This window comes from Aotus nancymaae, unplaced genomic scaffold, assembly GCF_030222135.1.
Source record: "Aotus nancymaae isolate 86718 unplaced genomic scaffold, 86718_ANA_hifiasm-v0.15.2.pri h1tg000006l, whole genome shotgun sequence".
NCBI classification, from domain to species: Eukaryota; Metazoa; Chordata; class Mammalia; order Primates; family Aotidae; genus Aotus; species Aotus nancymaae.
The window spans coordinates 36,482,605-36,509,674 of NW_026988417.1; the positions used below are offsets into that span (position 1 = coordinate 36,482,605).

Consider the following 27,070-nt stretch of genomic DNA (forward strand, 5'->3'; position numbering starts at 1 on the left):
AGCTGACAGGGATAAAGAAGAAGAACAGCAAAGCTCTCATTCAGTGGGTCAACTGGTCAACATAGGAAGGGGCCCTGGGGCAGGCCCCGGCCCAGGGTGATATGTGCTGGGAGGAGATAGCTTTGGTGGCAATTCAAAGCAAAAACAAATCAAAAATCCCTGGTCCCCCATAGTGTTTAAACTTTGAGAATACTGATAAATATGTTTCAGTATCTCCTGTGCACAGAACAAGGCCATGGAAGAATAACTTGGAAAAAACATCACAGTTGATGACAGCAAAATATGTTTTTAGGTCAACTCAAAACTCCCAGATCATGGCCATAAATGTACTGGTGCCATTCCCAACAACTGAGGACACATAGGGCATATAGCTTTTTAACTGTGTCCACCATTTTCACTCCTCATGGCTCAATGTGGGAGAGTAAAAACTGGTTCTTCCTCAATCATCTGTGAGTAAGACAAAAACTCAACAGTCACGGAACCACAGAACCTAAAGATCATTAACTTCAATAAAAAACAAGGTACCAACAAGTATCTATGCTCTCATATGTGGAAGGGCAAAAGGAGGGGCTTTATATACACAGATATATTGCAGGAGGCTGAGACAGGCAGATCACACGAGGTCAGGAGTTTGAGACCAGCGTGGCCAACACAGTGAAACCCCGTCTCTACCAAAAATACAAAAATTAGATGGGTGTGGTGGCAGGCTCCTGTAATCCCAGCTACTCGGGAGGCTGAGAAAGGAGAATTGCTTGAACCTGGGAGGCAGAGGTTGCAGTGAGTCAAGATCGCTCCATTGCACTCCAGCCTGGGCGACAGAGCTAGACTCCATTCAAAAATAAAAAGATATATTGCATAAGCAGGTATATGCATAGCATAATCCTGAAAGGACATAGAGAACACTGATCACAGTGGTGCCCTCTTGAGAAAAGGTTTAAGAGATAATATATGCAAAAGGGTTGGGGGATACAGATGGAGCAAAGACTGATTTTTAGGATTTATTTTTCACCCTGTAGACTTTTAGGCTGTTTAAGTATTTTATTCTATGCATTTCTTATATTTCAGTTCTTTTTAAAAAATTTCATTTCAAACACCTATAATATCCAATACATTGGAGACAGTAAAAAAAATGAGCTATAAAGGAAGCCTAAGCCCTGGCTCCATAATGAACTCTCAGCATGATCCTGAACAACACATGTAACAACACACACTAAACAAGGAGACTGGGAGGTGCAGGGGAGAAAAGTCTGCTATAAAAACTAGGATAGGCCAGATACGGTGGCTTATGCCTATAACCCCAGCACTTTCAGAGGCCAAGGCAGGCAGATCACGAGATCAGGAGTTCAAGACCAGCCTGGCCAACACAGTGAAGCCCCATCTCTACTAAAAATACAAAAATTAGCTGGGCGTAGTGGCATGTGCCTGTAATCCCAGCTACTTGGAAGGCTGAGGCAGGAGAATCACTTGAACCCAGGAGACAGAGGTTGCAGTGAGCCAAGATCACACCACTGCACTCTAGCCTGGGCAACAGAGCTAGACTCTGTCTCAAAAAAAAACCTAGGATAGAAGCTCTGTGAGAGCATGGCCTTCACTGTCTGTCTGACACACTGCCACATCCCTACACACAGCAAACTACCTGGCACATGGTAAGGGCTCAAGAGACACTTTTAAAAGATATAATTGTACCTGCATTGATCTGAGCTAGCAATCACAGCTGCTCTAAAGTCTACAAGTCTATGACCTTAGTCTACCTGGAAGAAAACTGAATAGCTCACAGACCTGGACCTGATCCAGGCAGAGCCTTAAAATCCATCAGCTGCTCATCAGATGATCCCACAGGAGGCCAAAGGAGGCCATCCCAAGGCTGGAATGATCAGTTCTGTGAGCTACTGAGCTATGTGAAGAAAGGGCAGTTGGTTTGCTTTCCTGCCAAGAAAAGCAAAGCTCCCTCGCACTCCACAGCCACTGAGCATGTCAGTTCCCAAGTGTAAATTTCTTCCCATACAAGCCCTCTCACTACCTAGCCCTGAGATTTGGGGAAAATTAGTCCCTTTAAGCCTGGCTCTTCATATGTAAAATAGGATATTACTACCTACAACTTCTCAAATTGCCTTTAAAGTCCCATCCCTCACTCAGCTTTTCTCTGCAGCCAGTTCTACCTGCCCAGTCTTCACAGAGCAGGTCCTGGGCAGATGCTAACCTCCCTCCACCTCCACATTTAAGATGGACTTAGTGGGCTCAGTCTTCCACACAGGAGCAAGGCAGGCATCGCGGCACTGCTTTTACCTTTGAGAATGGTGTTCAGCAACTGAAAACCAAGCCAGGTGGCCTAATCCATGCCTACTTTAGCTGCAGTTTCTTTTTATATTCTGTTATACCATAAGACCAGTGAATCAAGTTAAAGGGCTCCCATCAAATCTCAGATCATTTTGCTTTTAAAAAATATGCGTTTTTGCCAGGTGCGGTGTCTCATGCCTGTAATCTCAACACTTTGGGAGGCTGAGGTGGACAGATCACGAGGTCAGGAGTTCGAGACCATCCTGGCTAACACAGTGAAACCCTGTCTCAGTTAAAATACAAAATTAGCCAGACATGGTGGCACATGCCTGTAGTCCCAGCTACTTGGGAGGCTGAGATAGAGAATCACTTGAACCCAGAGGCAGAGGTTGCAGTGAGCAGAAATCATGCCACTGCACTCCAGCCTGGGTGACAGAGTAATGCTCTGTCTCATGGGGAAAATAAATAAATATATATATACACACACACACACACACACACACACACACACACACACACACACATATATATATATATATGCCTTTTTCCTGAAAAAATTAAAGCTAGAGAGATAGACATAAACTAACTAGTAGTACCCGCTGTTTCTCACCATTACCTGCTTCCTGGAGAGTGAATAAAAGAAAAGCAATTCAGAGGACTGCAAATCAAGCAGCACAACTCCCAAGGGGGGTCCCCAAGTAGCTTCTACGATAATTCCTGTCACAGAGTCCAAAGAAAGGAGCCAAGGAGCCTTTCCTCACTGTTAGAGAAGAACACGAAGGCGGCCAAATGTCAGAGCCACCTGGTGACCAGCCACGGATGCTCAGGAGGGAGTTTGAGCCATGAAACAGTCTTGACAAAGGGGAGACTTTATTCCGAAGCAGAACACCGGCACAGCAGTCATGCTTAGGCCGAAAACGTCGCAGTCCAACATTTCTATTTATCCCACCCTCTGATCTTTATAATAAAAAGAACTGGCCAGCAAAACTTTTCCATCGCCTTGTTACTAATTTTAACTCCACCTCTTGGAAGAAGGGAATGGTTATTTCTAAGGCCTCCTTAACGCAAACAAGAAAATGGCCCAAATTCCTAAGGGACTTGACAAATACTATCTATTTCTGAGATGTCCTGAGAGTCCAAAGCTGTAATGTTCTTAAGATGTAAAAAGGAATTCACAGTACCAAAAGTTGATGCTTGAGAAATGACCTAATAAATAATTAAGACCACCAGGCACAACAACTGTTAACAGTAGTGCATGTTTAGCAGATACTCTGTGCCAAAGACTGACTTATGAACTATACATACATTGTATCATGTAAGTCCAGCAACAATCTCATTTTAAAGATGAAAAAACTGGGGCTTGAAAACATTAAGTAACTTGCCCAAAACCATTGGTAGCTAAGTGGCACAATTAAAAGTAAGGAGTTTAAAACCAAGCTTTTAATCACTAAAATAAATTACTAAAATAAAAACCAACACAATAGTCTGAATAATAAAAATACAGAGAGATGCCTAATATTATGAATTTTTGTTTTGATAAGAGAAATGCTAACTGTAATCTACTAGAAAAACACAGAGGAGGAAAGTTCCACTACACTGATCTGGGCAATGATTTTTGATAAAACCCCAAAAGCACAGGCAACAAAAATGGACAAATGAGATTTCAGCAAACTAAAAAGCTTCTGCACAGCAAAGCAAACAATCGACAGAGTGAAGAGACAACTTACAAAATGGGAGAAAATATTTGCAAACCATATATCTTATAAAGGGTTACTATCCAAAATAGATAAGAAACACAACTCAAAAGCAAGAGAACAAATAATTCAATTTAAAAATGGGGCAAAACAGGAAGGGAGATGTTGGTCAAAGGACATCAAATTTCAGTTAGACAGGAGAAATAGGGTCAAGAAATCTATTGCACAATATGGGGGCTACAGTTAATAACAAAGTATTGTATTCTTGAAAAATGCTAACTAAGAGAGATTTTAAATATCCTCACCACAAAAAAATGATAAATATGTGAGGTAATATGTATGTCAATCAGCTCAATTTAGCCATTCCATAATGTATGCATGTTTCAAAACAACATGCTGTACATAATAAATATAGATAATTTTTGTCAATAAAGATAAACAAAATGTTTAAAAAAATTGTAATGGGCAAAGATTCTAAATAGAAATTTCTCAAAAGAAGACCTACAAATGGCCAATAGGTATATGAAAAAATGCTCTACATTACTAATCATCATGGAAATAGCAATTAAATCTATAATAACACCTCACATCTGTTAGAATGACAATTATCAAAAAAAAAGTGCTGATGAGGATGTGGAGAAAGGAGACTCTTGCATAACTGTTGGTGGGAAGATACATTATTACAGCCATCATGGCAAACAGTATGGAAGTCACTAAAAAAATTAAAAATAAGCCCGGCACAGTGGCTCATGCCTGTAATCCCAGCACTATGGGAGGTCGAGACAGGTGGACCATTTGAGGCCAGGAGTTCAAGAGCAGTCTGGCCAACATGGTGAAACCCTGTCTCTACTAAAAATACGAAAGTTAGCCAGGTGTGGTGGCTCACACCTGTAATCCCAGCTACTCACGGAACTGAGGCAGGAGAATCACCTCAACCCGGGAGGTGGAGGCTGCAGTGAGCCGAGATTGTGCCACTGTACTCTGGCCTGGGCGAGAGTGAGACTCTGTCTCAGAAAAAAAAGAACAAAAAATTAAAAATAGAACTACCATAGGATCCAACAATCCCACTTCTCGGTACATATTCAGAGGTACTGAAATCAGTATGTCAAAGAGAGATCTGTATTGCCACGTCCACTGCCGCATTATCTCAACAGCCAAAATATGGACTCTTCCTGAGAGTCCCCAAACAGATGAATGAATAAAATGAAGTATAGATACACAGTGAAATACCGTTCAGCCAGAAGAAAAGAAGGAAATCCTGTCACTGAAGATAAATGTTCGAACCTGGAGCACATTATGTTGAGTGAAATAAGCCAGGCACAGAAAGACAAATACCACGTCATCTCACTTACATGTGGAATCTAAAAAAGCTGAACTCATAGAAGCAGAGAGAAGAAAGGTGGTTAGAGGTGGGGTGGGGGAGGGGTTGGTCAAAGGACACAAAATTTTAGTTAGAGGGAAGAAATAATTCCAAGAGATCTATTGTGCAACATGGTGACTACAGTTAATAACAATGTGTTATATTCTTAAAAATTGCTGAGAGAGTAGATTTGGAGTGTTTTTCACCACAAAAAAAAAAGGTAAGTATGTGTGGCAATGCATATGTTAATTAGCTCGATTTAGCTATCGCAGTGTATGCATATTTGAAAACATCGTGTTGTAAATGATAAATATATGCAACTTTCATTGTCCATTAAAATAATTGATTAATTTTAAATAAAAAATTTAAAAATATAGTTACATAAACTTACTAAATCAATGTTTCCAACAAGATACTATCAGCAAATGGAAAAAAGAGTGCAGGCTTCAGAAACATGCGGCACAGAATGCTTAGGACAGGATCATTTTTAAAAAGCCAAAGACCAGTGACAATGAAGACAAGGCAGTGGCATTTGGAGGCTGAAAGCAATTCAATTTATTTAACTTTGAAGAACAAAAGCTTATTCTTCCAAGGAGAAACCCAAACACATTTTCTGTAGAAAAAAAGACACCATTTTAACCACATTGCCAAAATAAGTCAGGCAGAGGGCAAGAGGGCAAGTTAGATCCAGCCACAAAAAAGAACTCAGGCCGACAAAGCAGGGTGGGAAGAACAGGGGAGGACATGCCCCACAACAGATTTGGGGTTTTAAAGGGAGAAGGAACCAGAAGAGGGAGAGAGAAATCCTGCCCTAGTCTTGATAACATTCTATTTGGAATACTAAGTCTAACTTCTGGTAACAATCACCTTAAACAACAGAAAGAAAAAAGAAACCTAACAAGTAAGTGGATATGCATTTGTATTTGAATATTTGAGTCTGTTCTACAGTAAAACAAAACACTGCAGTAAAACTGTTTGGCTAGAAATCCAAATTGGAGCAAAAACCTCCTTTAAGCTGGCTGGGCCTTCCTCACCTAAGACTTGAATAGCCAGATGCTTCTCTTCCCAGACAAGGAAGTCCTTCACTGACTTTAATCAGAATGCTCCTCTTTCTAGTTGGCTAGAAATCCAAATTGGAGCAAAAACCTCCTTTAAGCTGGCTGGGCCTTCCTCACCTAAGACTTGAATAGCCAGATGCTTCTCTTCCCAGACAAGGAAGTCCTTCACTGACTTTAATCAGAATGCTCCTCTTTCTAGCTACATGACCTTCGACATGTAACTCACCTTTCCCATTCATCAGTTTCCTCATCTGTAAAAAACTACGATCACTGTACTAACCCCATCGGAGATGTTTATAATGATGACATGTGAGATACACATCAGTACCATGCCTAGAAGACTAGAATATTGAATTAACGTTAGCTGCCGTTATTACTCATCTTCCTCTTCTCAAATTTCTTTTGGTTCCCTTCCCCAAGGTCACCAGTAACTGGCTGAAAAACCAACGGTAGACTTTTCTGCACTGTTTCTCTCTTTAAGAAGGCCCCTCTTCTGCTCCTAAACTCGGGAAGAGATGCCAGATCTCCCCACAGGCAAAAGCACGAGGACTAACTAGCACTAGAAAACTATCAGAGTCCCTGTGTCTCAGAAAATTTAGGAGCACAGAGTCGTTCCAAATTCCTTCCCGAGCACCTTTAACACTCTGAGCCCAGCAGATTATCAGAAAAGCTTCACCCAAAAAGCCACGTCTCTCCTTCACTCAGCCACGCTGACCAAAAATGAAATATCGCATGATAAGAATCAGTAGCATGGATGGAGCCTTTCCCACGTGCCAGGCCCTGCCTCCACACCTGCAACTTCATGGAAATCTCCCTCCCGCCCCTGAGGCAAGGAGCATCACTTTTATTTTCCAGTGAGGCTCAGAAAGCTGAAGTATCTTGCCCAGGTCCCAGGGTTAGTGAGTGGCACACTGGAACTTGAACCTGGCAGTCTGACTCCAGGGTTCATATCAGTTTTGCTGTGTCCCTGTACCTCCCAGGACCCCGCCTGACCTCTCCCTCATGGCCCGCCCTCCCCTCCCTATGTAAGTGGAAACCCTTCTGCCTTCATGTTCAGGCTCTGATGGTTCCATGGAGCTTTTAGGGCATATGATCCCTCCCACGTCATCACCCTTGCCCTTTTACAAGGGATAATACACATGGAAGGGATAAATATCACTCACGCTGGAACAGAAATAAAGGAGTTAAGAGGAAAGCTAAGCCACTATCAATTTATCACAGGGTTTTGGTGTGTGTTGTTGTTTTTAAGCAGTGTCTTATAAAACTAAAATTGCCAAATCAAGAAATAAATCACTGTGCTTTTCAATTGCCTCAAGATATTTGGTGGAAAATATTCCGATGAAGTTTCAGAACTGTGACACGAAGAAAACTGGTTTCCAACAGAATAAAAGGAAAAAACATTGGTTTGTTTGTTCTAGAATTTTTCAAGTCACAGTTTGCCTAGGAATGGTAACAAGATTACATGTCATTTGGCCTGCATGGTTGTTTTTTGAAAAAAACAAAAACAAAAACAAAAGCTGCCAACATCTAAAATCAGTGATTTTACATTTCAAAAGTCTAGATTTTGACTTTTTTGGAGTCAGAAGATGCAGCAACACTAGATGCTTTCCGCCTCGTGGTCACGCAAGCCCTATGGGTAGGTGATGGGAATTACAGTTTCCACAATCCCCACCATGCCACATTGCCTCACAAGTAATCCTCTGTCCTCATTGTCACACAGGCCAAGCCCTGGAGGCACCAAGTTTGTGACTTCTTTATAAAAAGCCCTGGACAGATAAGTAATCATGTTCAATGCCCCCTCAGTCTTATTGGGTCCAGGAAAGCTCTTCCATTTCCCTGTTAAATGTCATTGCTATGTTTCCACAGAAACTGGGAGGCTCCGAGTGCCTTCTCCTCACCCTGCGCCACCCTGCCCCCAGTGTCACCAAAACCACGGCTCACCTGCTACTCGGTGCCACTGCGTTCTCTCTTCACGGGTGTCGCTGGCACCTCCCCATTGACGCCTTCAGCCCCACTAACAGACATCAGGCTCCTCCGTTCCTTCTGGTTTGACTTGTGTTCCACTTTTGTAACTCTAAACCTGAGGGGAGAATGGGGAGAGGTGATGGGGTTTGCTTTTCTAATAAACAAGAATTTGGAATAAAGCAAAAATCATCCACCCAGAGGATCTCAAATGAACTCAGCCAAAAGTTAGGACACAAATGAAAAACAACATATCCATGAGGAACATTCATTCCTATCCAGCACATTCCCCTGGCCCCTGCCCAACCTTCCAGCTGATTTCTACTCAACCATATCACAGACTAAACTGGATATTTTATAGAGCATGCAAAAGGCGTTTAAAAACTCAGGTATTGACCAGACATGTGGCTTACACCTATAATCCCAGCAGCACTTTGGAAGGCTGAGGTGGCTGGATTGCTTTAGCCCAGGAGTTTGAGACCAGCCTGGGTGTATGGCAAAACTCCATCTCCACAAAAATGACAAAAATTACCCGGGCATGGTAGTGTGCACCTATAGCCCCAGCGATTTGAGAGGCTGAGGCAGGAGAATCACTGGAGCCCAGAAGGTAAAGGTTGCAGTGAGCCAAGATCATGCCACTGCACTCCAGCCCGGGCAACAGAGTTAGGCCCTGTCTCAATAAGGAAAAACTCAGGAACTCAAATATTAAATACCTCAGAGTTGTGGTTTCTAACAATGACTTCGGCTTTAACATCAGTTTTTTGTTTGTTTGTTTGTTTGTTTGCTTGCTTGTGAGATGGAGTTTCACTCTTATTGCCCAGACTGGAGTGCAGTGGTGTGATCTGGGCTCACTGCAACCTCCACCTCCCAGGTTTAAGGGATTCGCCTGCCTCAGCCTCCCAAGAAGCTAGGATGACAGGCATGTGCCACCATGCCCAGCTAATTTTGTATTTTTAGTAGAGATGGGGTTTCACTATGTTGGTCAGGCTGGTCTCGAACTCCTGACCTCAAGTGATCCACCCACCTCGGCCTCCCAAAGGGCTGGAATTACAGGTGTGAGCTACCACGCCCAGCCTACATCAGTTTTTTTTTAACCACAGAAAGCTGGTTAAATGTTTAACTGGTTTACAAATTAGACTGATGTAACCGGAATGTTCACCAGAAGATGACAAACTTCTGAAAATATGCAACTATCAGGCAGTCCTATCTCAACACACACACACACACACACACACACACACACTCTCTCTCTCTCTCTCTCTCTCATACACTCACACACACACTCACACACATGCAGAAAATCAGAAGAGCCCTAGCAACACGTTTTATCAGTATTAGGACAAAAATGGGTTAATTTTCATTACAGATTAAGAAAGACTAAACAACATTAAGGAACAGATTTTCATTAAAAATTAAGAGTTAAATAGATGTATTCAATGTAACGGTTTTTCCAGTATATCATCACCAAATTTCTAAAGTCTTTCAGAACAGCTTCTTTCTAGTTCTGGTCTTAATTTCCCTTAAAAACTATCTAAAATAAATTCTCCTTCTGTGTCCAGAATAAGATCACCAGCCCTGAGAAGAAGGCTCTGAAGAAGTGAAAAAAAGAACGGGGTAACTATAAACACAAATCTATTCTGTCAAGCTATAAGACTCTCTTAAGTAATAGATGCTGGAAAACAGCCTGGAATCATTAAGTGCTCCTAGTAGCCAATATCCAAGAAAGAGTTGGATTGGGGGCATTTTAAAAAGCCATGTTTGGCCATGCACAGTGGTTCACACCTGTAATCCCAACACCTTGGGAGGCCAAGGTAGGCGGCCCACTTGAGGTCAGGAGTTTGAGACTAGTCTGGCCAACATGGTGAAACCCCATTTCTACTATAGATACAAAAATCAGCCAGGCATGGTGGCAGGTACCTGTAATCCCAGCTACTCAGGAGGCTGAGGCACGACAATCTCTTGAACATGGGAGGCAGAGGATACAGTGAGCCAAGATTGCACCACTGCACTCCAGCCTGGGTGACAGAGTGTGACTCCATTTCAAAATAAAAAACAGCTCTGTTGAATCTGAGTTGAACATTTCAGGATTTTTTTTTTTAAGTCCAACAAAACATGCTTTGTCCAAACAAGCTACAGGTTCTCATTGCATTTGCATTCATAAATTCCCATGACTGCTTCTTAATAAAACAGTGTGGTCATGAGTTGTGCTGTTTTGCTGCAAGTGGCAAATAGCCTGCAGTCTTCTCCGTGATGCTTGTGCAACACAGGATGAAACTCAACTGAATTAAAATAAAAATAACATCGGCCAACATTTCTTGAGTGCATAAAGACCCAAAGCTGGTTTAAGATCTTTGTGTGAGTCACCTCATTTAGTCTACAGAGTAACTCTACGAGGTGAATGTGACTGTCCTTCTCACTTTACAGAGGGGGAAACTGAGGCACAGAGCAACATAACAGTTTGTAAGTAGTGGTGCCTGGACTCAAAGGAGGTAGAAGCAACGAGTTCAGGCTACTCTTCCCAGGGTGTTGTTGGTAGAGAGAAGGATCATGTAAGCAGCACTGTCAGCTTTTGCTCAGTGCTTACCTAGTCTCATTCCAGCATGTGTGTTCCTTACCACTACTCCCCACTGTCTTTCCAAATACAACATCAGCAACGCAGTTCCTGCGTGGGACTTGGATCCAACAGCAGAACTGCAAAAGTATCCCACTGCAAAGTTGCTGCTTCAAGTAGGGGCAGATGGATTCATCACTTGAACTGCAAGATCTCCACCTCACATATGGGTCACAAGTGAAAGGCATGAGGACCAAGAAAGCCAAGACACAGTGGAAAGCACCGCCCACTAAAAGCGGTCAAAGCAATTCACACGGAACTTACAAGACAGAGGCTGGAGGGCTGTGGACCAGATCCACGTCTTCTCCCCTTCCTTGCACACGGCTAGATGACATTTCTCAGTTCCCTGAAAGTGAGCTTGGCTGGGTGATCGAGTTCTAGCCAGTGGAGTGTGAGCCAAAATGATACAAGCCACTCTCAGGCCTAGCTCTTTCAAAACCCCTCGTGAACAACCTTCCACAGACCTGCTCCTTTGACTGGCAAACTTGGCAAAGCCACACAGATGAACAGGGTCTGGAACCCTGGTCAAGTACCTGAAGAGCCACCCAATGATATCTCAATACCTGCCTTGGATTCCATAAGTGAAATATAAAGGTCTCTTCTATATACAATTGAAAATCTGGGCTTTATCTGTTAGAGCAGGTAGGTATTTATCTTAATACATTTCCCATCTGATCTAGCAATACCCGCCTTTCAGGATTCTTCTGTTGTTGGAAAAACCTAGGACTCACACCTGAAAATATCTAAAAAGCCCAGAGATATAAGCTGAGCCAGGCACAGAGAACATATTCTACGTCTGAGAAGTAAGCGCAAGTCCACACACCGTAGCACCCATGTCACACACAAACCAAAAGCATCTGAAGGGATCTTACCTGCCAACAGAAAGGACCGTGACCTCGCCTTGGCGCCTCGGTCGGCTCTCTCTGGACTTGTTTCCGGGCTTTATGAAGTGCCACCGCTTGTGCCTACACCGATGACACACGTCCCTCTCGACAACACCACCCACTGTGTGCAGATGATGGCCACAGACGTGCTTCCCTGGGGTGCCCCCTGGAGACAAAGGCCCAGGACTCACGGGCGGGCTCCCTGGTGTGCTGGGAGTCACAGGGCTAAGGTGGGGAGGAAAATAAAAAGGTGCAACTGGTTACTTACAGGAAATACCAGGGAAGGCAATCTCTCTCCCTGTAATGACAGAGCACATTTAATGAAAGAAAAAAAAAAAGCATCTTCCAATTGTACAAATGGATTTTGTGAACTGACCTCAGACCGCAGGTACTCAGCCCTTATGACGGTGCGATGAGAGTTTATCTTAAGCAATAATAATATGATTCATGGCCGGGCGCAACAGCTCATGCCTGTAATTCCAGCATTTTGGGAGGCGAAGGTGGGGAGATTGCTTGAGGCCAGGAGTTTGAGACCAGCCTGAGCAATACAGAGAGATCTCATCTCTGACAAAAAATGAAAAAATTAGCCGGGCATGATGGCGCATGCCTGTAGTCCCAGTTACTCTGGAGGCTGTGGAGGGAGGGCTGCTTGAGCCTAGGAGTTCAAAGTTGCACTGAGCTATGATTGTACCACTGAACTCCAGCCTGGGTGACAGAGTGAGGCCCTGTCTCTAGAGGAAAAAAAAATGGTTTATCACTTCTAGAATGGAATCTGTTGGCTGGGAATAAACCACTGCTTCTAACAGAGATCAACTGGCTTGAAAGTATTAGGTTTCTTTCTAAACACTGATCTCCTTTCTCATGCAATCATCCTAATTTCTCACATACCAGAGTGCCTGCCTATCACTCTAAGCAAAGAGACCCCCTAAATACATATGCCCTGGAAAAGGGAAGAACTCAAATTCCATCAAATTATCAGATAACTTAAGAGAAAATATTTGCTCAAATCTGGCCATTACATCAAAGGAGGAAAGCCTTTAGTCGAAGATATCAAAAGCGATGTTCAAAACAGATGTTGATGGTGTTGATGACAGTAATAATAAAATAGCTAACAGTATTCCTAGCATTTGATATGTATATATTAATGGAATTAATTTTCATAAAATCTTATTACATAGGTATTAATAATTTCTTTATTTTAATAATGAGGATATTGAGGCAGAGAGAAGTGGAGTAACTTGCCCAAGATCACACTGAGAATAAGTGCTGGATCTGAGATCCAGACCTCGAATGTTTACTTCCAGAAACTGTGCAGTTGATCACCTTGCTGTATTGCATACCACTTTGATAATCTGGAATAAATCTGGCTGGACCATCCAAATATATAAAAAGCAGAAATATATAGGCCAGATGTGAACTATTTTCTTTTCTTTTCTTTTTTTTTTTTTTTGAGACAGAGTTTTGCTCTTGTTGTCCAGGCTGGAGTGCAATGGCCCAATCTCGGCTCCCTGCAACCTCCGCCTCCCAGGTTCAAGCAATTCTCCTGCCTCAGCCTCCCGAGTAGCTGGGATTACAGGCATGCAACACCACACCTGGCTAATTTTTTTGTATTTATAGTAGAGATGGGGTTTCACCATGTTGGCCAGGCTTGTCTCAAACTCCCATCCTCAGGTGATCCGCCTGCCTCAGCCCCCTAAAGTGCTGGGATTACAGGCGTGAGCCATCACACCAGGCCGATGTGAGCTACTTTCAAAAGAAAAGGAGGAATTGGAACCTAACAGAGCCAAACAGAGCAGGAATCAGCCCTCTGGTGCAGGCAGGAGTAGTGAGGGTGGTGTGAAGCCCAGAGCCTGACACCTGAACTGTGGCAAGAGCTCCAGAGACACACAGGAAGCTGTGATGGCAGAAACCAGCCTTTTCGGTGCTGCAAACTGGCCACCTGCACACTTTAAAAAGAAGAGGAGCCTACGGTTAAAGAGACCGCCTCAAACATAACTGACAGCCAAAAGTCTTCTGGTACTCTTTAGGGTTGCCTTCCTAATTGTTAAAATAAAAACACACAGCAGTACCTTCCAGGATTAAAATAATGTTAAATTAGCACCACATATTAGAAGGCTGAATGCAAGAGTTTAACAACATTCATTCAACAAGCATTTCTCAAATACCAGTTGTGTACAAAACCCAGTGACAGGCACTACAGGATGCCCAGAGATGACTGAGACAAAGACACCATGAGCTAAGATGGTCAGAACACCAGCTGTCTATGGCCAGGACTGGAATACGGGGGAAGTCATTAGCTCTTCTATCTCTGTGACTCTATGTCTCTCCTAAACTCACCTCCTTGAACTCTGAGTTACCTAAAACACACATTCACGTGGCCAGTCTGACAAACACCTATTAAACATCTAAGATGTGCTGCGTGCACAACCCACATACGACGCGGAGAAGGATTCAACCCCATTGCCATGTCACTTGGCCTGACTACCCTGGATCAAACCCTTCATAGGTGAGTCCCAGGCTTTCATGCTGTAGCGACTTGTTTTCTGGCCCTTCTTCCTCCTACAGCCAGCCCTGCCTCTTGTCTCTACCTCTTGCACTCCTGGTTCAGAGGGCACCTCTTCCATGAAACTTCCTGAACTCCCGTTGGCCCCCCCGGGGCCCCCTAGAGCCTTCAGTCTCCACCTGCCCTACAGCACTCACAGGCTCTCCACCACGAGGCCTCACACACGTCCCCACTCCCCACTGTGTTCCTCCACGGCAAGGGTCTGTGAATGTGCAGCTCCAGCGCAGCACCCAGCACACTGCAGACATCCAATAAATGCTCCTCATTGGAGAAATAATTATTATATGGAAATACAGTTCTCTGTAATTAATTATGAAGGACTATGCTGTTCAACAACCATAACCTAAAATAGTAATGCAAAAACAGAACATACCAGGTAGCTCCAAACCAGCTTGGTTGTTCATTTAATCATCATTGTTCATGGAGGTCTTTCAATGCTTAAGGTATTTTGTATTTTTTATAACAACGCTATAAAGCTGGTACCGTGGTGATCTCCATTTTATAGATGATGGAACTTAAACTCAGGGTGACGAGTTAACCTCCCTAAGGACAGACAGTTAATATGTGGTGCAGGCAGGACTCAACCACATCTCCCAATTCCAAGGCTGTGTTCTTGCCCTTAACCTCTATGCCTTTCTTCCCATCATTATTCTCTAACACAACAGTTCTCAACCAGGAGTGACTGTCCCCACTATGGGACACTGACAATGTATGGAGACATTATGAGCTGGCACACCTTGGCAGGGTGGGGGCAGGGGGTGCTCTGGCATCTTGGGAGTGGAGGCCAGGGACGACTTCACACATCCTACAATACACAGGACAGTTTCGTACAGCAGAGAATTACCTGGCCTGAAATATCAATAGTGCCAAAGTTGGAAAACCTGCTCTAGCAGAAGAGCGTGTCAGATGGCGCCATATCTGAGCAAGTAACTGAAAAGATGCCGCACTAAGAAAGAGGGGAGGAGCGCTCACCTTTCAGGATCATACAGGCTGTTATCCGCTACCATGGCCTTTAAGACATCAGCATTTGCTAAGGAATAAACATAAAATTAAAGAATTAAAATAGAACAGATAAGATGAGTAATCACATCAGAAAAGCTGTTGAAAACACATCTGATTCAATTCTTTCAGTTCATAGATGAGGTCCTGGGGGCCTAGGGAAAGGAGAATCTCCCCCTGGGGACCTAGAGAAGGGAGGGTCTCCTCCAACATAACTGCATAACATGGCACCATCTGTCAATAACTTTCACCCTGCAGGAACTCAGTATGAGTGACAGAGAATCTATGGCAAGGACAGCAGATCTACTATAGGGCATTACTTCCTACACATCAATAGCAATATAACGTAGAAGAAACCCACCCCCACGCCAACTCCACCAAACAAAGGAACATTTATATGCTACTGCTCTATTGCAGTTAACTCATTTTGATAAATATACTTTGAAAAATATGATAGTGAAATGTATTTCATAAGTGATCTATAGTCTAATAACTTGTATGTGCCAAAATAATTAGCTCTAAACTCTGAGTACTCCTGTGATATCAATTATATCCCATCTCGAATCAGGGATGAGAGAAGATTAATTTTCCAGATGAACTTCAGGATCATATAAGCCCTTGACTGGCCAGATATCTTAAAATTTCAAGTATCGATCACAACATATAAATTATGTAATATATGCTGACTATAAAAAAATCCAGACTTGTAGGTGGGAGTCCAGGCTGTCAATAAAAACAAACTGAGTCTAAGTTTGAGTCCCCCAACCCACACCCACACCCACACGCCATGTGCTTTCTGCCTCCTTGTAGAGTGGTCAAGCTCCCCAGGATAAAAGACAGAAGTGAAGGTTCAAGTTTCTCTTGGCTATTGAATTGGCAAGGCCAAATGTTATTACTGGCTCGTAATCTTTTCAATTGATATCTGAAGCACTGTTCTCATGACTAACCACAACAAATTCTCTAGAGACCAAAGAACAAATAAAAATCACTATTTACCAAGTAAGGCAACACAAACCTTTACTATTTAACATGCAAATGACTTCTCTAGAGGAGGAATATTAATTCTACTTCCAACTGCTGCTATAAGTGTTAACAGTTCAGGGCTTACAATGTGGCGTTTCTCAACCTGGCTTGCATTATTGCCCCACCCAAGAGCCTTGTTCAACTATTTTTCCCTAATCGCTTTCCCATTAAAGTATAACACTGCAGATATACATTTGGTTATGTACATACACATACCTGTGCTTTACATCTAAGAGAGTGGGAATTTTTTTTTTTTTTTTTTTTTGTTCCCTGATCCAATTTTTATCTTCTTAGGAAACACATTGCCCCATTGCAACCCTTGAGAACACATGGGTTTTTGTTTCTTCTTTTAAGAAATATTAATACAACCCTTAATCTTTTGCCAAGAATAATACTTTACCCTTCAAAACTATCTGTGAGGATGTCTAAAGGTATTTTCAAACAGAAATTTTTATCTAAACAAGACCTCCTATCATTACAAAAACGTTACTGAAAATGGATCCATAGTAACTTCTCCCGCACAACAAAGACAGTTCCTTCTGTAAAACACATTTAAGTATAATCCAGTAATATCAGTTCATTTCCCTTTTGACTAATAAAGGAGGAATCAGAAAAATGATGTTTGTTGTTTCAGCCACTAGGTTTGGATATACAATCCCACATACAATTTTGTATTTTGTTGTATACAAAATACAGCTGTCCTCAGTATCCATGAGGGAATGCTCCCTAGATGCCTGCAGATACCAAAATCCACAGATGCTCAGGTTCCTGATACAAAACACATCTCTCCCTCCCCTATACCCCTTAAATCATCTTTAGGTTACTTATCATACCTAATACAATGAAAAATAGTTGTTATATTGTTTTGTCTGGGGAATAATGACAAGAAAAAAGTCTGCACATGTCCAGTAAGATGCAACCATCCATTTCTTTCCTAATATTTTTTATCCTTGATTGGTTAAATCCACAGATGCAGATCTTATGGGTATGGAGGGCTGATTATATATAATAATTTGCCAGCCCATACTTACTCTGCCAACATTCACCAAACCTCAAAACTATAAACATAAAAAAGGGGAAAACAACATCAAAAGGTATTCAAAGAGGGACAGCACTAACACCACATCCAGAAGTGGACTTTTTAAAATCAAATGTTGAAATTGCTGCCTGAGAAAAACCAATCACCTGTAAAATGATGACCACCGATAAAATGAAACATCAATTACAGAATGATTCCAGGAAGGTAAGATATATTAAAATCATTACTAAAGCTTGCTTGTTATAGACATTGTGTTTCTCGGTTATTCATGAATTCTTGTAACTCATCTGTATCTCTCAGGAGTAATTAGTAAACATCCCCTTGGTTTGCTGAGTGAGTCTCTAGGAGTAGCCTCATGTTTCTATGTAAATATCATTCACACCCACCCTGCGGCATGTGGGACACACATACACACATGCATGAATGTACAGGTACACACCCACACATACACACATGCATCCCTGTCTCTAAGCTAACCTCCAGGGAGTCGACTTCAGTAATCTGTCTTTTGGGAACATTTTTGGTTTCCTGTGACGAGAAGACTTGCTAATATAACACCACCGTTAGGACTGAAACATATGCCTTAACTTGCTTGTAAGTTACCATCAAAGAGCAATACTCTGAGTTCTGTTGAAGGTATAGCTCCTCATATATTACTCACAGCTCCACTAAGCCACAGGTGGTTTTCTCCACACTAGCCAGCATTCTGTCAACTACATTTCCTTTCAGGGCCTTCCCCAAAATAGGAGGAGCCAGGCACTCGGCAAGGAAATCCCCTCCAGAAAAGGGAAGATGTTCCAATGCGTGGTATTTTCCAGAAAAGACCTCTCTTTGTTTTCCCCTGAATCCCTGCTTGATACTATGCATGAAACAGCCAAAATCAGGCAAGAAAAATGTCTGGTTGTCTCTCACACCACTATTCTCTTCAAAGTCTTCCTCACACCTAAGGCAGATTTCCCAAGCAAAAACTAACATGGCCATCACCAAAATATAAGTGCCGGGGACATGCCAGTCACCGCCTGAAAGCTTTACAGATCTTACAGGTTGGACTCTTCTGACGACCTTCACAATAGGTAGAATTATCACCCTCATTTTACAAATATGCAGGCTGAGACCCAAAGATCATAACTGACTGGCCAGAGTCACATGGCTAGAGAGTGACAGGCTTGGACACAAACCCTGGTCTGTCTGACTCCAGGGTGGGTGCTTTTAACCCTGACACCCTCCTTCCTACCCTTCAATGTCCAAGTCCCCACCCAAAAGGACACAGATTGAATAATGGGTCACAGCATGTTTGCATAATCACCAGAGGAAGTTTCAGAATCCACTAAGCATTCACAGTCATTTATAAAGGACTCTTTTCTGCCAAAATATAAATTGAGCCTGAAGGCAAAAATTTTGCAAAGGGATCTCTCGCCTAGGGATCAGAAGCACTAATCACTAATCAGAAGCACCTGAGGAATATCTGTAGCACTCCCTATAATTCTTACTAAGCAGCCAGTTTAAAAGCCTAGCAGAGAAACTCAGCTGCACACTCCTAGATGCTTCCCAAACATCCATACAATGCAAGAAAACTCCAGTGACTATGCAGACACGATTCCATTCGGCTCTATTTAGAAAGATGAATTAAAAGCTAGCACTGTGGTACATCCAACCCTTGGGATTAGGAAAACAGTGTGCCGGTGTGGTATAATATGAAATAGATTTGGTCATTGTCCTGGGTTCCTGTCACAGAGTTCCTAAAGGCCTTGGAATTTCCTGACAGGAGTGTCTTTTGTTATTCATAAGGAGCAACTTTAGATCATACCTGAGTTTACACTAATGTGGTGACCCTGGGTGGGGCCCCTAGACAGTCTCAGGGTGGGGCCAGTCATCACGAAGACCAAGCGATTAGAGGGTTGGAACTTACCCAGGGACCTTGGGAAAGTCAGAGCATGGGAGAACAGGGCAGGGTTCTGGGACTGGAAATTAAACTCTACAAAAAACTCTTGAACAACAAGATTTGATGAGCTTCCAGGTGGCTGAACGCAGGCAGGTGCCAGGAGGGGTGGGGTGCCAGGAGGGGTGGGGCACCCAGAGAGGGCTCTGCACCCCACACCCAATGCTATGCATCTTTTCTGTTTGTGAGTTGCATCCTCTATAACAAACCAGCACATGTAATAAAGTGTTTCCATGGCCGGGCGCAGTGGCTCATGCCTGTAATCCCAGCACTTTGGGAGGCTGAGGTAAGCGGATCTCCATAGGTCAGGAGTTCGAGACAAGCCTGACCAACATGGTGAAACCCTATCTCTATTAAAAATACAGAAATTAGCCAAGCATGGTGTCAGACACATGTAATCCCAGCTACTCCAGAGGCTGGGGCAGGAGAATTGCTTGAACCTGGGAGGCAGAGGTTGCAGTGCACTGAGATTGTGCCACTGCACTCCAGCCTGGGCAATAGAGCGAGATGCTGTCTTAAAATAAATAAATAGACAAAAATAAGGTGTTTCCCTGAGTTCTTCTGTAAGCCATTCTTGGAAATTATCGAACCAGAGAAGGGTATTGTGGATCCCTCCTCCTAGCCATTTACAGATGATAGGTCAGAAGTGCTGGAGCCCCAACTTCCAACTGCCATCCAAAGTAGGAGCAGTCTTTTGGGATCTGACGCTAGCTCTAGGTAGACAGAGTCAAAGCTGTATTAAATTGCAGGATACCCAGCTGGTGTTCAAAGATTTGGAGAACTGCATAGTATGGGAAAAACCCACACATCTGTGTCAGAAGTGTTGTGTGAGGATGGAGAGAAACAAAGTGTGTTTGCCCAGCAGGTCAGCTGATCATCCTGCAAGAGATATTTATCTAAACTAAAATTGATTTTCAACATTAAAGACATAATGTGTTTAAACCATAAACAAGAATGTCACCATGAGTACAAGTTAAATATTGCTCCATTTACCAAATTTAAAATGCAAAGCAGAAACCATTCGCATATGACTGCAAATGTTTACCGAGGCATGAATCTAGGAAAAGAAAACCTAAACACATGTGGGAAAAGGGTAATAGATTGTGCTTAATTTTATTCCTTTCTTAATGTAAAGGAAAAGTTATGGTATGCTTATCACTTTTAAAAATAGAAAGTGTAATTAATACTAATTCCAACTTATCAAAGACAGAAAATATCAACAGGGAAGTCCATATTGGTACTAAGTTCAAAGTTATGTTAATAATTGAGACAAAAATATTTTTTAAATGAATTTGGTCCACAAAATAAGAGGATTTCAGTCTCCAAGCGGAACTCAAACATGCTAGGTTATAAACTGGCAAGAGATCAAGGCTGTATCTTATCATCAGCCTGTGGTTTTGGTGCAGGCTAGAAGCTGAAGAGGCCACAGCTGGAAAGGACGTGCAGTAACATTAGGCATTTCTTGGGGGTCCAGGAAGAGAATCAAGGGCTGCACAAGGGATCGGAGTCACCAGCGGTTTTCACAGGCCTCTGGAGAAACTGCAGGTACACAGATGAAGATGTGGACAGGAGAAGAGGGGACCTCGGGTTGAGAATAAGACAGAAGGAAAAGAGAACTGGGGAGTAGAGGAGAGAGAAGGAAAATGGCACCTCAAGTATTGACTGCTTGGTGGTACCTACTGGTACTAAGCATAGTAAAAACACAAAGCTTACTTTCCAAAAGGAAAGTGACATTGTTTAAAAAGAAAACAAACTGCCCTCTTTGCCCACGAGTGTGGGAAGACATTATATAATATGCCTCCTCAAGGACCCCAAACACCTCCTCTGCTGTAATTAAGAGAAGTGCCGACCACTGGCACCATCCTGCCATACCTGCTTGTGTGACTCTGAACAAGTGTCTTCTCTGAGTCTCTGTTTCCTAATCTATAACATAGGGTGACAACAGGGCCTATGTTATCTGGTACTTATATTTTATTTTTTTATTTTTTTGAGACAGAGTCTCACTCTGTCACCAGGCTGGAGTGCAGTGGCAGTGCAATCTCGGCTCACTGCAGCCTCCACCTCCTGGGTTCTAGTGATTCTCCTGCCTCAGCCTCCCAAGTAGCTAGAATTACAGATGCCTGCCACCATACCCGGCTAATTTTTGTATTTTTAGTAGACACAGGGTTTCACCATGTTGGCCAGGCTGGTCTCAAACTCCTGACCTCAAGTGATATCCTCCCACCTCAGCCTCCCAAAGTGCTGAGATCACAGGCATGAGCCACCACGCCTGGCCAGTATTTTTAAGAATTTATTGAGTTAATACTTAAGGAGTTCTACAAACAACCCCAGCTATATACTGCCTCTTTTGAAAGGAAAACGTTTTCCAACCCTCTTTCATGCTACCTAGACAGAGGCAGTACAGTAAGTGGTTAAGAGAACAGACTATGGAACCAGAACACCTGAGTTCCAATCCCAGCTTTGCCACTGCCAGAGGTGCAACAATGGCAACTTAGCTAAGCACAGTGGGAACATGGGAAGTTCCCACTGTACTTAGCCTGTAACATGGGAAGAAAACGCTGGGATCATGGGGTCCCTGGAAAGCCCACAGAACAGGCCCAGCATGTAGCAAACCCTCATGAGTGCTATGACATCTATACATGAGACCTTCAGCCCCTGGCAAGGTTCTCACAGTTTACTTGTTTCGACTGATTCAACTGTCAGTAACCCATTTCATCCATCACCACAAATGAGCAACTGCCCCAGCTCTCAGAAGCCCAGGTCCCAAAGACCTGTAAGCTCCCCACAGCTATGGAAGACAGTCTGGAAGGTGAAAGGCACAAAGGCAGGAAGGGGGTCTTACACTGTGCATTTCCAGAACGGGTACATCTTCCATGCCAAGAGCATATTCATGCATTGCTTGGGAAAATTAAAAAGCACTTTTGTGTGTAAAAGAAACATCCATAATTGAGTACTCAAAAACAGTATCACCAACCACTGTGCCCTGAAGGAACGTCTCTGGAAGAAAGAAATCAAAATCCAAGCATTCTGGTCTTGTTATTTTAAACATCATCCAAACAAGTTTGGTTGTCTGATTTTATAGACTGTAGAAATTGAAAACTGCACATTAGAAGAGAGAAGGGACAATACTGTGTGGTTGAAAAGGATGCTGAATTTGGAACCAGACAGACAGAGCTGGGCTGCTCACTAGCCAGGTAAATTTAACTACTTGGAACTTTCTTTCTTCATCTATAAAATGGGTATAATCGAACCAACTTTATAGGGATGTTTTGAGGATTAAATGAGACGACGTATATAAAGCACCCAGATCTATGCCAAAAGCATACAGTGCATTCTAAAAACAGCAATGAAAATTATGCTTAACCATATGAAACTGCTGTTTCTCTAAGTCAAAAACAGTTGAAAAGAGTCAAACTGACAAACAGGTTGGGCAGGAGGTGCTCTTGTAGAGTGGTGAGGATCTGGGGGTGTGGGGTGCCCAGGGCAGGGCCTAAGGGCAGAGAAGCAGGTATTTACTGATGAGTGGGGTGTATTTCAATGTTTAGACAAACAGCTCAGCTCTATCATCAGGGCACAGTGCATGAGGCGACATTGACTAAAGCAAAGAAAAAGCCTGGGGGAAACATTTTCTTTTTTTTTCTTTTTTTTTTTTTTTAATTTCATTTAAGTCTGTGAAATGCTATGCAAATGCTGAAGAGTGATCTACTTCCAATTATGTGGTCACTTTCAGAATAGGTGTAATATGACACTGAGAAAAATGTATGTTCTGTGGACCTGGGGTGAAGAATTCTGTAAATATTCACTTAATTTACTTGTTCCAGGTCTGAGTTCAAATCATAGATGTCCCTGTTAATTTTCTATCTCGTTGATCCGTCGAATATTAACAATGTGGTGTCAAAGTCTCCCGCTATTATTGTGCAGGAGTCCAAGTTTCTTTATAAGTCATTAAGAACTTGTCTTATGTATCTGGGTGCTCCTATATTGGGTGCATATATATTTATGATCATTGACTCCTGTTGTTGCATTGATCCTTTTACCATTATGTAATGTCCTTCTTTGTTTCTTTTAGTCTTTGTTACTATTAAAGTCTATTTTGTCAGAGACGAAAGTTACAACTCCTTTTTTTTTTTTCTCTCCATTTGATTGGTGAATCTTCCTCCAAGCCTTTGTTTTGAGTCTTTGTGTGTCCTTGCTTATGAGATGGATCTGGATACAGCGTACCGATGGGTCTTGACTTTTTATTCAATTTGCCTGTCTGTGTCTTTGATTGGGGCATTTAATCCATTTAAATTTAGGATTAATATTGATATTTGTGAGTTTAATATTGTCATTTAATGCTAGCTGGCTATTTTGCCCATTAGTTGATATAGATTCTTCATTATGGAGATACTCTTTACCTTTTGGTAAGTTTTTGGGATGACTGATGCTGGTTGTTCCTTTCTGTGTGTAATGCTTCTTTCAGAAGCTGTTGTAAAGCAGGCCTGGTGGTGATGAAATCTCTGAGTGCTTGCTTGTTTGCGAAAAATTTTATTTTTCCTTCACTTATGAAGCTTAGTTTGGCTGGATATGAGATTCTGGGTTGAAAATTCTTTTCTTTGAGGTTACTGAATATTGACCCCCACTCTCTTCTAGTTTGTAGGGTTTCTGCTGAGAGATCTGCTGTGAGTCTGATAGGCTTCCCTTTATGGGTAACCTGACCTTTCTCTCTAGCTGCCCTTAGAATTTTCTTTTTTATTTCAACCCTAATGAATCTAACGATTATGTGTCTTGGGGTTGCTCTACTTGAGGAATATCTTTGTGGTATTCTCTGTATTACCTGGAGTTGAGTATTGTCCTGCCATACTAGGTTAGGAAAGTTTTCCTGAATAATATCCTGAAGAATATTTTCCAGCTTGGATTCATTCTCTTCACGACATTCAGGTACACCTATCAAATGTAAATTAGGTCTTTTCACATAGTCCCATATTTCTTGGAGACTTTGCTCATTCCTTTTTAGTCTTTCTTCTCTAATCTTGTCTTCTCGTTCATTTCATTAAGTTGGTCTTCGACCTCTGATATCCTTTCTTCTGCTTGATCAATTCGGCTGTTAAAACTTGTGCATACTTTGCAGAGTTCTCATATTGTATTCTTCAGTTTCATTAATTCACTTATATTCCTCTCTAAATTGTCTATTCTGGTTAGGATTTTGTCAAACCTTTTTTCAAGGTTCTTAGTTTCTTTAGATTGGGCTAGAACATGTTCTTTTAATTCAGAGAAGTTTCTTCCTTCTGAAGTCTAATTCTGTTAATGGAATGCACTTGTTCTCCATCAGGCCTTGTTCCCTTGTTGATGAGGAACTGTGATCCCCTGTAGAGGAAGAGGTATTCTGATTTTGGGTATTCTCAGCCTTTTTACGCTGGTTTCTTCCCATCATTGTAGATTTATCCACCTGTTGTCTTTGTAATTGCCGACTTTCAAATTAGGTCTCTGAGTGGACGTCCAACTTGTTGATTCCCAGTGCTGGAATCTGAGCAACCCACTGCACCAGCTTAAACAGCGGCGTTAAGATTCATGGTGCTTTTCTGCCTGGGAATCTCCGGTCTGGCTTCCCTCTTGAGTGCCTTTTTCAATCAGTTTAATGGGCGACTCTGCCTTCTCGGACCACCAAACGTCGACCAAAAGGGGACCCAGTCCCGTTTACTCTGCACCAAGAACCGCCGCGCCGCAGCACCAGCAAAACTGCCGCGCCAGCCACAAGAGTCGTGCTGGCAACCCGTGGAGCTCCTCCACTGGGAATCTCCTGGTCCATGGGCAACAAAAATTCATCTGAAAGTGTGGCATCCTCTTATTCTCTGCACTTTCACTGGGAGCTACAATCCTGAGCTGCTAGTAATCGGCCACCTTCAACATTTTCTTTTAAACTGTTATGAGAATTCAAAGTGTGAGAATCCACAGCTATTGAATAAGTGGGCAAGGATCCCCACACCTTAAATATCACAAAGGGCATGATCTGGTATCAATATCATAACCAGTGCTCAGAACAATGACCCTAGTTTCTTTACTCAAGAGTAAATTAATCTTCCATTTAAGATGACAATTTAGAATACATTTCAGGAAGACAAAATACTTAATTCCATAAAAGTTAAACTTTGTGAAAGTGTTAACATCGGGGAAAGGGTAACATAGAACAGACAAACAGAAGCACAGCAGTAGCTGCCAGTGGTCAGGGCAGTGGGGAGCGGCTGCCTAATGTGTCCAGAGCTTCAGTTTGGGATGATGTAACGTTCTGGAACCAGACAGTGGAGATGCATGTACAACACTATGAATGTGCTTAATACTGAACTGTGCACTTTAATAAAATGGTAACAGTACTAAATTGTATGTTATGCGGGTTTTTTGGGTTTCTTTTGTTTGTTTTGTTTTTGAGATGGAGCCTCACTCTGTTGCCCAGGCTGGAGTGCAGTGGTGCGACGTTGGCTCACTGCAACTGCTGCCTCCCGGGTTCAAGTGATCCTCCTGTCTCAGCCTCCCAAGTAGCTGGGACTACAGGCGCCTGCCACCACACCCAGCTAATTTTTGTACTTTATTTAATAGAGATGGGGTTTCACTATATTGGCCAGGCTGGTCTCAAACTCCTCACCTTGTGATCCGCCCACCTTGGCCTCCCAAAGTGCTGGGATTACAGGCGGGAACCACTACACCCAGCCTGCTACATGTATTTTACCACAATGTTTGTAAGCACACAAAAAAGGAACACACAATATTTGAGTGCTCACTATACTTAGCACTCTATGTGCACTATGTCCCAATGATGCTGTGAAGTAAATATTATTATTATTACTTTTTCTTAGACAGAATCTCGCTCTGTTGCCCAGGCTGGAGTGCAGCGGTATGATCACCGCTCACTGCAGCTTTGAAATCATGAGCTCAAGTGATCCTCCCATCTCAGCCTCCCAGGTAGCTAGGAACACAGGTGTGTGCCACCATGCCTGGCTAATTTTTTTTGTTTTTTACTTTTTTTGAAGAGATGGGGTCTCACTATGCTGTCCAGGCTGGTCTTGAACTCCTGGCCTCAAGTAATCCTCCCACCTCAGCCTCCCAAAGTGCTAGGATTATAGATGTGAGCCACTGTGCCAGGCTGAGGTAAATATTATTATTACCCTCATTTTACAGGAAGAAACTGTACCTCATGAAATGAGGCAATGTAGTTTCCCCAAATCGCACAAAACCAGTAAGCAGTGAGGCCAGGATATGAACACCAGCTGACAGAGCTCCAGGCCTGGGTCTCTGCAACACTTAAGACCAACTGATGCTTAGAAAACTCACTCATCTGAAACCTGTGTGGTTGAATAAAGCTGGAAGCTGAGGTGTTAGAAAGCTTAGGTGAGGTCAAGAAGAGAATCTATATAAATCTTGACTCTTCGAAGCAGGTTTTTAATAAAGCATAGGAATACTGAATTGTTTTGAACACTAAAATGTTCACACCTTCATTTTTCATGATGTAGTGGACGATTTGCCCAACAGTGTCACTGTTTTCATTCATACTATCGTTCAACTCTGAAAGAGAAAAGAAGAGGGGAGAACAGGTTACAATTGGTCACCAGCATCAAGTCAATCAGTCTTAGAACCCAAGACCTCAGTGAACAGTTTCCAGAAGCTTCAGGCAATCATCCATGGTGCTA

The 27,070-nt window shown here is 42.6% G+C and overlaps 1 protein-coding gene across 2 annotated transcripts in view; it reads right to left on the reverse strand.

The window, feature by feature from the left end:
* Positions 1 to 27,070, reverse strand: part of RELL1 (RELT like 1) — a 74,993-nt gene that overhangs the window by 10,680 nt on the left and 37,243 nt on the right. For both annotated transcript variants that reach the window (XM_012474980.2, XM_012474981.3), the window contains exons 3-6: positions 26,874 to 26,945; positions 15,382 to 15,439; positions 11,835 to 12,071; positions 8,331 to 8,469 (exon numbers count right to left, since the gene is read on the reverse strand). In XM_012474980.2, the coding sequence (XP_012330403.1) occupies positions 8,334 to 8,469; positions 11,835 to 12,071; positions 15,382 to 15,439; positions 26,874 to 26,945 (503 nt within the window). In that variant the 3' untranslated portion in view covers positions 8,331 to 8,333. The remainder of the gene's footprint in view (positions 1 to 8,330; positions 8,470 to 11,834; positions 12,072 to 15,381; positions 15,440 to 26,873; positions 26,946 to 27,070) is intronic.